Source organism: Chenopodium quinoa, unplaced genomic scaffold (assembly GCF_001683475.1).
Source record: "Chenopodium quinoa cultivar QQ74 unplaced genomic scaffold, ASM168347v1, whole genome shotgun sequence".
In the NCBI taxonomy this organism is placed as follows: domain Eukaryota; kingdom Viridiplantae; phylum Streptophyta; class Magnoliopsida; order Caryophyllales; family Amaranthaceae; genus Chenopodium; species Chenopodium quinoa.
Window position 1 is genome coordinate 493049 of NW_018742959.1, and position 13988 is coordinate 507036.

General features: G+C 42.5%; 3 protein-coding genes across 3 annotated transcripts; all 3 read right to left on the minus strand.

Annotated features, from left to right (window-relative positions):
* Nucleotides 1–8327: 8327 nt before the first annotated feature.
* LOC110728726 (serine/threonine-protein phosphatase 7 long form homolog) lies at nucleotides 8328–10067 on the minus strand. Its single transcript, XM_021908372.1, has 4 exons — nucleotides 9627–10067; nucleotides 9466–9553; nucleotides 8945–9376; nucleotides 8328–8863 (listed from the first exon to the last, which is right to left on the minus strand). The coding sequence occupies exons 1-4, from the start codon at nucleotides 10022–10024 to the stop codon at nucleotides 8420–8422; spliced, it is 1362 nt and encodes a 453-aa protein (XP_021764064.1). The 5' UTR covers nucleotides 10025–10067; the 3' UTR covers nucleotides 8328–8419.
* On the minus strand, nucleotides 10057–10527 carry LOC110728759 (serine/threonine-protein phosphatase 7 long form homolog). The gene has a single exon (XM_021908407.1). It carries the CDS (start codon nucleotides 10525–10527, stop codon nucleotides 10057–10059), a length of 471 nt encoding a protein of 156 aa, XP_021764099.1.
* Nucleotides 10528–11334: 807 nt separating this feature from the next.
* On the minus strand, nucleotides 11335–13522 carry LOC110728727. The gene is made up of 2 exons (XM_021908373.1): nucleotides 13272–13522; nucleotides 11335–12698 (listed from the first exon to the last, which is right to left on the minus strand). Exon 2 carries the CDS (start codon nucleotides 12688–12690, stop codon nucleotides 11395–11397), a length of 1296 nt encoding a protein of 431 aa, XP_021764065.1. The 5' UTR covers nucleotides 12691–12698; nucleotides 13272–13522; the 3' UTR covers nucleotides 11335–11394.
* Nucleotides 13523–13988: the final 466 nt, after the last annotated feature.

The following is a 13988-nucleotide window of genomic DNA, read 5'->3' on the forward strand; positions in this document are numbered from 1 at the left end:
CAGGAGTAACACACTTTAAGAAGGGTTGAAGGTACCCCCTCTTGTGAAGTTCTCCCTGTATCATTTCAAAACAGGAGGCTCGTTTTTTTAGTGTTGCCGCCTGTTGAGGATCATCCGGCAGTGTACCGTTTGTCAGATATGCCCTGATTGAATCCATCCAGGTTGAGCTTCTGTCTAGGATTCCAATAGGGTTTTCCTCGATGCTTCTCTTCTCCATCACTTCCCAAAAAACAGTTCGAGGAGTATCGGAGGAGGCGGATGATGCTAATTTTGACAGTGCATCTGCCTGGTTGTTTTCTGACCTCGGCACTTGGATTAGGTGGAAATCCTCAAGGGAGCCGACTGCTTGTCGAACCGCCTGTAAATACTTGATCATGGCCGGATGGGTTGCTTCGTATTCGCCATTGTACTGACTCACTATCAATTGTGAATCAGAACAGGCGTCTATTTTTCTTGCCCCTGCCGCCTTACACATGCGGATCCCGGCTAGTAAAGCTTCATATTCTGCCTCATTGTTTGAATCCTGAAAACTGAAGCGTAGGGCATACTCGAACCTGTCGCCCTCTGGAGATTGACATACGACGCCTGCCCCACAACCATTTGAAGTAGAGCTTCCGTCCACATATACCTTCCAGACTTGGTCTGGAACTTGAGAGTCAGGAGGACGAGTCATCTCTACAATAAAATCAGCAAAGGCTTGCCCCTTCACTGCTTTTCTAGGCTCGAAAGTAATTTCGAGGCTCTGTATTTCTATGGCCCATTTGATCATTCGTCCTGACGACTCCATGATGGTAAGGGGCCGCTTGATTGGTTGGTCGGTATACACGACGACTGCATGTGCCAAAAAGTAGGGCTTCAATTTTTTAACAGCCATGAAGAGTGCAAGACCAAATTTCTCCACTAGGGGATACCTCAACTCGGCATTTTTCAGTACGTGACTGACAAAGTAGACCGGGAGCTGACAGCCGTCCCTTTCAGCAAGAAGCACAGCGCTTAACGCATGATCAGAGACGGCCAGGTACATGTAGAGATCTTCTTTGGGCAAAGGGCTGACCAGCCTCGGCAAGGAATGCAAGTGAACCTTTAATTTCTGGAAGGCGGCCTCAGCATCCGGCCCCCATTCGAACCTTGCCTTTTTCTTAATTTCCTGGAAAAAGTATAGGCATTTGTCGCCTGATCGGCTTAGGAATCTCCCCAAGGCCGCCAGACAACCTGTTAACTTCTGAACCTCTCGGACGGTACGAGGCGACTGCATGTCAATGACTGCCTGTACCTTCTCAGGGTTCGCCTCTATTCCTCTCTGATTGATAAGGAATCAGAGAAATTTCCCAGACTCAACTCCAAATACACATTTCTTGGGATTGAGCATGACATGGTGCCGCCTGAGTGTGGCGAAAGTTTCTCGGAGGTCCGTCAGATGATCTTTCTGAAGTTTAGTCTTGACAATCATATCATCAATATATGCCTCGACGTTTCTCCCAATCTGATCAAAGAACACTGTGTTTATCATTCGTTGGAAGGTAGCCGGGGCATTCTTAAGACCAAACGGCATGACCGTGTAACAGTACAATCCCTGATCAGTGACGAAGGCCGTCTTCTCCTGATCTTTCTTCCATAAAGGAATTTGATGGAAACCAGAATAAGCGTCCATAAAACTCATCAAGGCATGGCCGGCTGTTGAGTCGACCAGGTTATCAATTTTAGGCAGAGGGTAACTGTCTTTGGGGCACGCCTTGTTCAAGTCTGTGTAGTCTACACACATTCGCCAGGTGCCATTCGGCTTTTTAACAAGCACCACATTTGCAACCCAATCTGGGAAGTAACATTGCCGAATGAACCCTGCATCAAGTAATTTTTTGACTTCGGCGGCTGCCGCCTGACCTCTTTCTTCACCATGGTTCCGCTTCTTTTGCCGTACCGGCTTCTTTTTCGGATCCACAGCGAGTTTATGTACTGCCAGATCAGGACTAATGCCTGGCATTTCATGGACTTCAAATGCAAAGATGTCCTTGTATTCTTTCAACAGATTGTGAAAGTCGTCACCAAGGTTTCTCAGAGCAGTCGTCCCAACTTTGACTGTTTGGTCAGGACGTGAGTCATCTAAGATCAGGTCCGCATGCTCCCCAGCCGGCTGAGGGCGGAACTCATCCGGCCGCTCCTCTGCCAATGATTGCTATTTTCTTGCTTTTCTTGCGGACTCTGTCTGGGACGCCTTTCTCTTTTTGTCGCCTGTTTCTTGAACAGGCGTACTCTCCTTGACATTGTCAAGGTCTGTTTTTTTCTCCACTTGACCCAGTTGCCATAACAGTGGGCTTGACATCCGAGAGATAGCACTCTCGGGCCATCCTCTAATCTCCCCTCAGGGAGCCGACTGTTCCATTATCCCTTTCAAACTTAAGCAGCATAAGTGACGGGATTATAACAGCCTTGGAATTATTCAGGGTTGGTCGACCCAGAATCATGTTGTAGGCCGAGAGTTCCTCTACTACTAGGAACCGGACTACCATGTGTCGTCCTTCCCCTTTTTCGCCCAGGCGAATGGGTAGATCTACTCGTCCCAGTGGGTTGACGACTCCTCCTCCAAACCCTATTAAAGGGTGGGAGGCCGGATGTATGCAGTCCGTCTGATATTTCAGTTTTGACAGACATTTGCTGCTGATGAGATCTGAGGAGCTCCCGGTATCTATGAGGATTCGGCCAACTCTCTGGTTGGCCACTTTACATTCAATAACGAGAGGGTCGTCATGCGGCCCCCTTATTCCTCCTAGATCCTCTTCAGTGATGACAATCTCAGGAAATGTATATTTGGACGGTCGTTCTTGGTGAACGGAATTTACATCCAACCGCCTTATATTATCTTTGTTGCCCCTAATAGTGGGGCCGCCTCCTGAGAAGCCGCCTGCAATGGTGTAGACGACTGCATCATCTGTATCGGAACTGTCGGCCTGTTGATTCTTTTTGGCCGACTGCTTTTTTGAGGAAGTGTTCCCCGTAGATTTCTTGACATAAGTGTCAAGATCACCTTGCTCAGCCAGGCGGTCTAGGTACCGCATGAGACTGATGCAATCATTGGTGTGATGACCAACGTCATCATGATAAGCACAGATTTAATCTTGGTTTCGGTTGTTTGCAGAACCTTTCATGGGAACCGGCTTCTCAATTGAGAACCGTCCCTTTATTTCTTTTAGGATAAACTGGTTATCCTTGTTAAACACATACTTTGGGGAGTATGGTTTGAATTCTTTTTTCTTTTTCTGGGCCGGCTGTTTAGAGGAGTCAGCCGCCCAGACCTCTTTTCTTTTCTCATCTTTGTTGGACGACTGTTTCTGTCGTCCCTCTCTTTTGTCGAACCTCTTCCCGTCCGACTGTTTTATCGTACACAGATCAGTCGCCTGTATATAGGCTTCTGCTTCAATCAAGGCCTCTTGAAGAGTCGCCACCCTTTTTCGAACTAAATCAAATTTGAAGGTAGACCCGTCTTTGAGACCTCTAAAAAAGTCAGTATAAGCTACCTCATCCGGTAACCCTTGAATCTGTATTCTCATCAGGTTGAACCGCCTGATGTAAGAACGAAGCCCCTCCTTCTCGCCCTGCTGAATTGTTCCCAAATCAAGGGTCGTTTTCTTCGCAGGGATGTTCATAGCGAAGTTGGAGGCAAATAAGTAAGCAAGCGTCCTGAAGCTGTTTACACAACCAGTCGGCAGGTTGCCGAACCATTGCTGTGCAATTCCCTTGAGAGTCGCTGGGAAACACTTGCACCAAGTGGGATCATCCAACCCTTGAAGGTACATCAGGTTGGTGAATGCCATCAGATGGTCTTCTGGGTTAGTAGTGCCGTCATAGGCGCCTACTAGAACATTTTTTACTTTGGCCGGCTGAGCGGCTTCAGTAATTTCCTTGGAGAAGGCCGACGGCTGTTCACCAAGTCTAAGCAGCCGTAGCTGCCAGTCCATAGGTTGGACGTTTTTTGCTGCAGGTCCACCAAATGGGGGTGGCTGCATAAAATACTGTTGTTGCGGCACAAATGGTAAGTTTGGTACCGCCTGGGCACTATGAAAGCCGGACTGACGGGAGGTGCCGCCTGACTGACTCTCATGGTACGACTGAGTATGCCTCATCGAGGCATTTCGCAAACTGTCCTGAAAATTTGAAGTAGAAGCCGACTCTGATAATCGGTCACTCTTCTTCTGCTCTAGCAGGTGCCGAGCATCTGTGAACGTTTGCTTAGACCCGTCCGCCTGAATATGACGAACCGGTTTCCTATTTCCCGTAGGATAACGGAGTTTTGTGAAATCAAGAGCAGGTGGCTCCCGCTTCTTGGATTTAGGATGGGGAGTCGCCTCTCGCCCTTGAACTGGCTTCCTCTTCAGTGAAGTGGAAGGTTTCTTGGCCGACTGCTCTTTGACTGAAGCAGGCGGTTTTTTGTTGATCAACTCTTGAATCTCTCCCTTGAAGTCCCTCATGAAGGTCATGAGTTCGTTCCTTGTGATGGGAGCAGACCCATCAGTCGGCTGTTGCCGAGCAAGCGGTGCGCCTGCTGGCTCGCTTCCTGTTTGAAGATGCTCCCGTTCCCTCCTTTCGGTATGACGGGTACGTCGGGCCCTTAGGGTCCCGTCTGGAGCTGTATGAGTTTCAACTTCAAATTCACTTTCGGTATCATGGTCCGACTGAACTTGAGGGTCGTCTAGGGGACGCCTCTCTTCTGGAGTCGGTACAGACTTGGATGCCATCTCTGAAGTACTCTCCCCACAGACGGCGCCAAATGTTTCGGGGTTTTCTGATGTCCTGCGGGAGAGTTACAATTCCGAGACTGGAACCGGACGCCTGTACCTGCAAAATAACGGAGACTCCTGAGAGCTCCGCCTCCAACGGTCAAGTTAGTACCTGATTAAGGAGTAATTAATACGGAAATTAAAGTAATAAGATCTCTCTAGGTGAGAGGGCTTAGTGTTGGTAATCTGCGTCGTTAGCGAGATTAGCCGGTTGTCGATGTTCCGTAATAACTCTGTTCTTCTCTGCTTGAGTTCTTTTGATTTGTTCAATTCTCAGATTTTTTAACTAATGAGGATTAATTAAGTATTTATAGCCTTGAGAAGCGTGCAACTCTCTAGGTTTAAGGTAAACCTAGGGCTGATCGGGCCTCTAGACTGGATTGGGCCTTGATGGCCGGTTTTCCCATTTGGCATGGGTGGACACGTGGCGTGTCTTAATTGGTCCGTGGAGGACGTATCTGTGATTGAAACGTGGCAGGCTCCTGTTGGCCTTCGTGAAGGATACGTGGCGGAACCTGGTTGGTCCACTTGTCAAACGGTGATTGGTGGATAAAAATCCCCTAATCACCTGGGACCGTGCTGTGTCGTGCTCGTGCTGATTTCCGAAAATTTTGTTCACGGCACGGCCCACTGCTGGGCCACCGTGTCGTGCCGTGCCTATGGCGGGCTCGTGCCTGGTCGTGCCACCACCGTGTCGCGCCTGTGTCGCCTGCGAGCCGGCACGGCCCATGCCCACCTCTAATTATTGGGCAACCACTCAATATTTCATAACAAAATGATGAATTAGATTAGCAACAATGATAAATTAGCATAGGGGAAAGAAAAATGGTGTCTCTTCGTCATCATCTACTTCTTGCATTGTTAGAAATTTTACAACAATGGCATGCTCAAATTCCAAATTAAATCTTAAGCAATCTTTACATTTTCTGTTCTATTTGTGAATAATTAATTCGCATTGTCTATTCGCATTAAGAATTTAATTTAGTCAACTAAATATATCTTAGTTAATCTTTTACCCCTAAATATATCAATAAAATAAAAAATTATATGTGATGAGAAACTATAAATATTGTATACTTTATTTTTTTGAATAAAGATTGATTCATAAATAAGAAAAACCACATCAATACTATTAATTTAAAACAGGAAATTGGAGGGACACTTGTCCTCCTCCTGTGTTTTCCTGTTTTAAAATATTTCTTTTTTAATTAAGAAGAAAAAAAGACACCTCTTCCATCCTAATCCGCTAATCAATTAAATATGCCTATTCAAGAAAATTATTTTTTTTTCATAAACAAAAAAAATCTATACTAATATTTTAAAACACGAAATTTAAAAGACACATATCCTCTTCCTATTCTCCTGATTTTTGCTCTTTTAGGAGTTTTTTTAAGCTCCTAAACGATTCAATCCCCTCAGAAAAGATAAGTATCAATTTTCATTTGTGTCTCTTGGGTTTCACTAAATTTCATTATATAAATTTTCAGTTACACAAACAAATCAGTATTATTATTTTAAAATAGAAGTTGGAAGGACACTTGTCCTCTTCCTGTGTTTCCTGTTTTAAAATAATTTTTTTTAAAAAAAAAAAAAACAAAAACAATCATACATCTCTTCCATCCCAATCCCCTAATCATGCCTATTCAATAAAATAATTTTTTTCATCAAAAAAAAAAAAACAACAGAAATTCAATCAAACATCTCTTTTACATCTCTTCCATCCTAATCCCCTAATCATGCATGTTCAAGAAAATAATTTTTTTCATACAAAAAATAAATAAATTATTAAAACATAAATTCAATAAAACATCTATTCCATCCAAAATTTTAAAATTTATTAATTATGCCTTTTCGAAATACATGTGTAGGATTATTATTAGATTTTAATCAATATTAATATCAATATCAATACTAATATTTAATAACATGAACTTTTGCAAACAAATTAGAGTGTCACGTTGTCATATTTATATTCCTTTTTCTTTTTCTTTTTTTTTTCACCATTGGTTTTTTTTTACAATTTACCTTTTAAAAAAAATAATTCTCTCTATCATAGTATCATGTTGTTTCATCAGGGAAATTTCTCCTATTTTCTTTTAATCTTCTTCCTCTCATATAAACATATTTTTATTTTACAACTCCTCCTCAAATCCCCCCTCTTTACAATCAGTGAATTTTTCCCAATGTAAATTTTAAATTGTATGTTTTGCTCATGGAAATTAAAGTTGAAATTTAGTCAAATTCGTCTTCAATTAAGTTTCTTCCCATCAGTTTTAAGTAAGTTCATTATATTTCTCTTTTAATGTAGTATTCAAATCCTAATGGTTAGTTCATTTAGTTTCAGGGAATTCCAATAGTTGCAAGTTGGTTGTGATGGACTGACGGTCGCTTAGTATTTGCCATTCAAACTACTTTTCAGGTTTCCTTCTTTTCAATTTTTCTTCGTAAAATTGGTATATTCTTAAAGTTTGTTGATAATGTTTAAGTTTTGGATTTGAAGGATTATTGATCGTTTATTCCTCTACTACTAAAAATTGATGAGAAATTCAGTGTTAATTTTCATTAAAATTTGTTGTATTTTTTTATATATAAATTTTTTTAGCCCAAATTTAATCTGTATGAGATTTATGGAAGACAATATCAAGAGTATACCTTGATTTAATCTTCAAAATATAATATTCATTGTATATAATCTTGTATGTACATTATATTCTTGCTAGAATAATATACTCTGTCATATTTTATTATCAAGTGTCTCTTTCATAAAGAATTGTTTTTTTTTCTTTTCTCTTTCTTCCCTTTTCAATGTTTCATAACATTTCCATGTCTTGAATTTATTTTACGGAGTTGGTGATTCTCTCCATTCATAATATGTATTCATATACTATGTCATTTGTACAAGTATTTTAAGTCATTCTTCAATCTATACCAATTCAATGTTTTAAACTCTTAATTAATTGCTCCTATACATACACAGGTTTACGAAACTCAAATATATTTAGTTAACAAGTTTTTATGATTGTAAAAAATTGTGGTAATGCACAATATAGATAAAGATGGCTTTGGATATGGGGTATTATAAGAGCTCTTTCCCAAATTAAAGTCAAGAAGAACCGCAATTTCCAAATTGCAGCCAAAGTTTTAAGTTTTCCCCTTCTACCGTCCACGTAAGCACTGGTTAAAAAACCGGTTTTTTTTTTTTTCCGGTCCAGCGTAAACCGCTACTTGAAGTAGCGGTTTCTTTGCAATAAACCGCCACTTCAAGTAGCGGTTTCTTATTTTAAAACCGCTACTTGAAGTAGCGGTTTGTTTACAAAAAACCGCTATTTAATGTAGCGGTTTATTTTGGAAAACCGCTACTTCAAGTAGCGGTTTACTTTGAAAAACCGCTACTTGAAGTAGCGGTTTACCCTGGACTGGTTTTTTTTTCAAACTTGCATAATCACTCAAAAAAAAACCCTGCAAGTTGTGTACCTGTAAAACATGAGATATATAGCATATTTTCAACACAACCACCATAAATAACAAGTTTATGAAGATCTAAGGAAGTCGAAATTGCAAAGTCGAATATTTTTCAATTGATTAAATATAACAAAATCCAATTCTAAGCATTTACAAAAAAATTAGTTTAGTTCCAAAATATACACTTAGCTCGGGCGTTGCTTCTTCCCATGAGGTGACGATGAAGATGATGCAGCTGTCTCCTCTGGAATGTCATCCAGGCCAACTTCAACCCCAGACGTAGTGTTGCTACGCCGTCGGTTTCTCTGATACTGGCGATGCACTAGTGGAGGAGATGTCATGATAGTATGCTGAGAAGGAGTCGGTGGACGGAAGGCACGTGCTGAATGGCCTCCACGATGAGGTGGTGGTCTGATCGGCATAGTGTGCACAGTAGAAGATGAAGACGTGGACGGTCGAGGCTGCTGAATAAGGTGTGACTGCCCCACCCTAGACAAGGTTTGGCCACAAAATGATGTAAAACCCTGCATCGTCTGTATGGCAAATGGTATAGCCGTCTCTGGTGGCAACTGGGAGATGGTCTCAGTAGCTCCCGATAGCTGGACGTGCAAATCAGCAAATGCATGTGCCTACATTTAAGTGTAGTTTTAATGCTAGTAAAATGAAATCAAAAACGTAAGAACTAGATTGAAATGAAGTGAAGTTCATACAAGCAGGAGGTCAGAGGTAGCTGGCTGGTAATGACTCGGGGGGCGCTCCTGCGAAGGTGGAGTAATGACCAGTCTCGTGATGCGACGGTACCAAGCCATGTACTCTGTCATGGCCGGGGAAGAAGTCCCAGTGAACGGGTATCCCTGGACGACTAATGCCTCTCGTTGACTCCACTCGTGTACATGGTCCGAATGTCGAATCTCCCAATTACGCTGTCCCCTTCGATCCTTCCTGTGTAGAGCAACGTCCGTGTCTACATCCTGTGGGATCGGCTGGTCTAACCCGAACTGACGAAGGACTCGGTCTGGGAGGTGGAACTCAACGACGTCAAAGCATATCAGAGGTGCCCGTGAACGCCAAATGTGCATGTCTGAGCGACAAATCTCGGGAAGTCGATCCATCACCGCCTCAGTATATGGCTGCCAAATCATCTAATTCCCAAAACAAGTATGTCAACATGTATATGACTAACATAATGGAAGAAATACAATGCACAAAAAAAAAGAAACACCGATTGTACCTGGTCCTCGCGCTGATGGTCAAACGCATCTCTGTAGTATGGTAGTCCAGAAGCAGTATGCGCACACGATAGATGGACACGTAACCACCTGTAAAGACATGTTAATAATAATTCTTGAAAGATAGAATTGTAAGAACATGAACTTGAAGCAAACATTGTACCTGCACGCCAAAGGGTCAACACCTCGCTGATGCTGAGTCCCCAAAATGTCATCCTCATCCTCAGCCTCAGGGTCCTCCTGTGGCGGATCTCGAGGCCTCCTAATGTATGGTCGGCCAATAGTAATATGCTCCCACGACCACAACTGTAGTAGGATGAGCGGGCCTCCAATCTGTCTTGAATCTCGCTGACATCCTCGACATAGCTGCCGATACAAAAAACCAAGAGTCGCACTCCCCCAGCTGTAGGTCGAAGCTGTCCCCCAGTCTCGAAGGAACGACAAGTAGTAGAGTGACACAGCATCGCCACTCTTGTCGGCGAACAGAATAGATCCCATGAGAGTGAGAATGTAAGCACGGCTATGGCGCTGAACTGTCAAGTCATCAGCTCCCTCTGGCATCTGTGAGAAGTGACGTCTGAGCCACGTCAACTTCAAAGTAAATCCCTCCAGAAACGGCTTACGTTATCATCATGGCCAGGTCGAACTCCCAGCAACTCCTCAACTAGGTCATGCCATCCCTCAAATGGAGGTCCAATGACAGGAGGGCCGTGCACTCTCAGACCTAACAGGACGGAGACATCCTGTAAAGTAATGGTGGCCTCACCTACTACTAGGTGGAAAGTATGTGTCTCCTGCCTCCACCTCTCAACCAACGCCGTAAGAAGAGATCGATCAAGCAAAAACCCTCCTCCCAAAATCCTATGTACACCGTAAAACCCAGCAAGCCTAACGTACTCTAGTACTCCGCCATCTACCCTCCACTCACGTCCCACGCTGACCATATGCTCCCTAACTGAGAGAACTCTATCAGCTACGCCACTCCAAACATCGTGGCTCCTATGGGAAGTCTGCAAGCGTAGAACAGATGGATCAACTGGGCCTGGACGAATCACCGGCTCCATGGGACCTACACGATAACAAAAAATTGAATTAATGTTAAGCGTTCGAGAAAAAACATAAATATTAAACAAGAATATATAATTAATCATGTTACCCAGATGATCCAAATCCACCAATAAGAGTAGGACATGTCTTCTTGTTATGCCCAGGTCGCCGACAAACACTGCATGCCTTCTTCACACGATTGGGACGCTCATCCATTTCATTTCGAATTCTAGTGGACCGTCGGCCTGGGCCTCTTTTCAAATCTGGGTTGGCAATAGTAGTAGGACCATTGTAAGCTGACCAGTGGCAAGGATCAGGAACTGGTGCGAAACACTTCGCGTATGAACGCCTATATTCGGCGGTCATGAAAAAAGAATCCACAAAGTCTGCATGTGATAGGCTTCTATGACGACAAACTGCTAGTACATGAGAGCATGGGAGCTTGTATATTCTCAATTTCTCACAAGTACATGTCTTGCTCAACAGATTCACAGTGTGGGAGTTACCACCTTTACCAGCTTTTCTTCTTCCACGACCGGTCCTAACCTGATACAACCCGATGGCATCATAGTCAAAAGCAACAACCTCATGGTGCGTGGCTTTCTCCATGTTGGCTTCTATTGTCTTCTTAGCCTTTTCCGATAACTCATGGCCCTCTTCAAGTCTTCTTTTACTCCAACTTCTTCTAGTTGCAAAATAGGAGTTAACCCGGAAAAAGGTCATTTGCACTAAAGCGGTTATCGGGAGACATTGAGCCCCCTTTAAGACTCCGTTGAAAACTTCCGACATGTTTGTAGTCTTCACACCAAACCTATGCCCACCATCATGATGAATGGACCACTTACTGTACGGAATTTCCATCAAGTACCTACGGGCCTCTACATTCAAGTCACCAATTTTGTTGATGTGGTAATCAAACTTCTTCTTCTGCCTTGCAGTAGCTGCATGTACTTAGGCAACTGTTCATATGAACCCTCCCAATCCCCATAAATGAGTTTTATTGCCTTTTGTTTCGCTAGCCATGCTCTCTTGTAGGTTATTTGGAATCCATCAAATTTCTCTTTCACAAGTTGCACCATTGTCTTGATTTTCAATGAAGGATCAACGCGAATGACATCTAGAAGAGCATTGCAAACGAACTCGGAAGTCAGTAGCTTATGATCTCCCGAGTCGATGTCACCAACACAGTTACTTGCATGAGGGTCGTTGTACCTCACAATTTTAAACGTAGAGAGTGTTGGATCTTTCACTCCTCTAAGCCTCCACGAACAACTACATTGTTCTTTCCTCTTGCACTCAACAACATATTTCTCTGGCTCTGCCTCCACAACTCGAATTGTTTGATTTCTAGCTATGGAGTAAGATTCCACAGCATCTTTCAGTTGTTGCAATGAGTCAAACTGCTGACCAACCTCAAATTCTCCCCCATTGTTATATGTCTCATTTCCTAACCAAGACATCCATGAGTTATTCAAACGAGGATCAACTTGCGCCACTTCATTGAAGTCTGAAGTGGGGGCGCTTCCTTTAATTGCCTTATCGCGAGCTTCAATTACCTCTTCATCATCATCTTCATCAGTGTCATTCATCTCTGCATCGCCAAATACATCAACATTGTTTGGGTCAAGAGAATCAAGAATGCCTTGTGGTTGTGTGCTTGTCGAGGTTCCAACATTAGGCGATGAGGCCGGAGACCTAAACTGTGAGAGATGGTCATTGACATAATGTGGATCAACAAGCATTCTTGTGAATGACCCTATGCCCACACTTTGAACACCAGTGGAAAACGGTTGATCCACACTACCAAAAAAATCCATCCCCGGAAAGGAACCAGTGTTAGTTTGCACAACTGGCTCCTTTGGAACTTGTTCAATGAACAATTGCATTGCAACAGAAGAACTCTGAGTCACAGCAATCCACATAGCTCTAACAGCGTTGTCGTCATTTAACGGAATTGCAACATATGCCCCAGCCATAGGATAACGCATAACCACCTTCAACTCCACACCTCTAGGATCAACACTCAATTCTTCATATAGCTTGTTCAGAACTTGTGAATATGTCATCGCAGAATGTACAAACACAAATTTTTGATTCCCACCCCTATACGTTATATCGCTATCTTTGTGGACAATTTCTCCACCCCAATAGCAATATAGAGGGTAGTTCGGAACCTCCATGTTTCATTCTAGAAAAGACCATTATTAATCAAAGATATTAGATTGCAAAAATTCATTAACAGTGTGGCAATGTCCTAACATCAAGCAAGCAAACTACACAATTATAGCAACCTAAACTGAGCTATGAAGGTCTTAATACCTCTTGAAGCTCAACATGGGCATAAGTCATGACTACATGTACTTTGAGCTCATGTACTTTGTGTATAGAAGCTCTATTTTCACTTTCAAAATCAGCAATTATAGCAACCTAAACTGAGTAATGTGATCGAAACCATTAATAATTCTACAAGGGTTATATGTAAGGTAAGTAAATCAACAACAACAACCAAAACCAACCACAAACATACATACAATTCTGAAACTCAATAACAACAACAATAAACAAGAACACTAACAACAACAACACAACCAAAACCGAAACTCAATAACAACAACAATAAACAAGAACACTAACAACAACAACACAACCAAAACCAACAACAACAACACATACATACAATTCTGAAACTCAATAACAACAACAAACTCAATAACAACAACAAACCCAATAACTGAATACAAAAAATAATTAGGGCACTTACCACAAACAAGAAGATCAGCACGTTTCTTCTGAAATTAGCGAAGCCGACCACTAAAGTCGAACCCTCGGCGTCAACAGCGGCGGCCTTCGTTGCTGAGGAATGCTCCGGCGGCGTCGGTGGATTCCTTGGCTGCGCCGGCTTCCGTTGAAGGAGGTGTGATTTTGGTGGAAGGCGTGGATGGGATTTTGGTGAGAAGACGAAAATGAAAGAGGAAAGTGAAATCGGGAAATTATACCTGCTACAAAACCGCTACTTGAAGTAGCGGTTTATTAAACAAACACCGCTACTTGAAGTAGCGGTTTATTAAAAAGAAACCGCTACCTGAAGTAGCGGTTTATTAGTAAAAACCGCTACTTCAGGTAGCGGTTTTGCTGTAGACCGGATTTAAAATTTCTTCCCCCTGAACCGGTGACGTGGACGGTACTTTGGGAATTCTTAAAACTTTGGCTGCAATTTGGGAATTGCGGTTCTTCTTGACTTTAATTTGGGAAAGAGCTCGTATTATAATGAGATGGTACTATAATAATTGTGTTTTATTACTTATCTTTAAGTTGTTGATTTTTTTTTTTTTCTACTCTTGAATTTTTAATAGTTATTAAATCAAAGGTTTCTTGAACAACCCTTCAATTATAATTATTTTCAACAAAAAAATATAACCAATGCATTACAGGTTTAAATTAAGCAATTTTTAAAAGTCCCTTGTCAAAAGAAAATAGT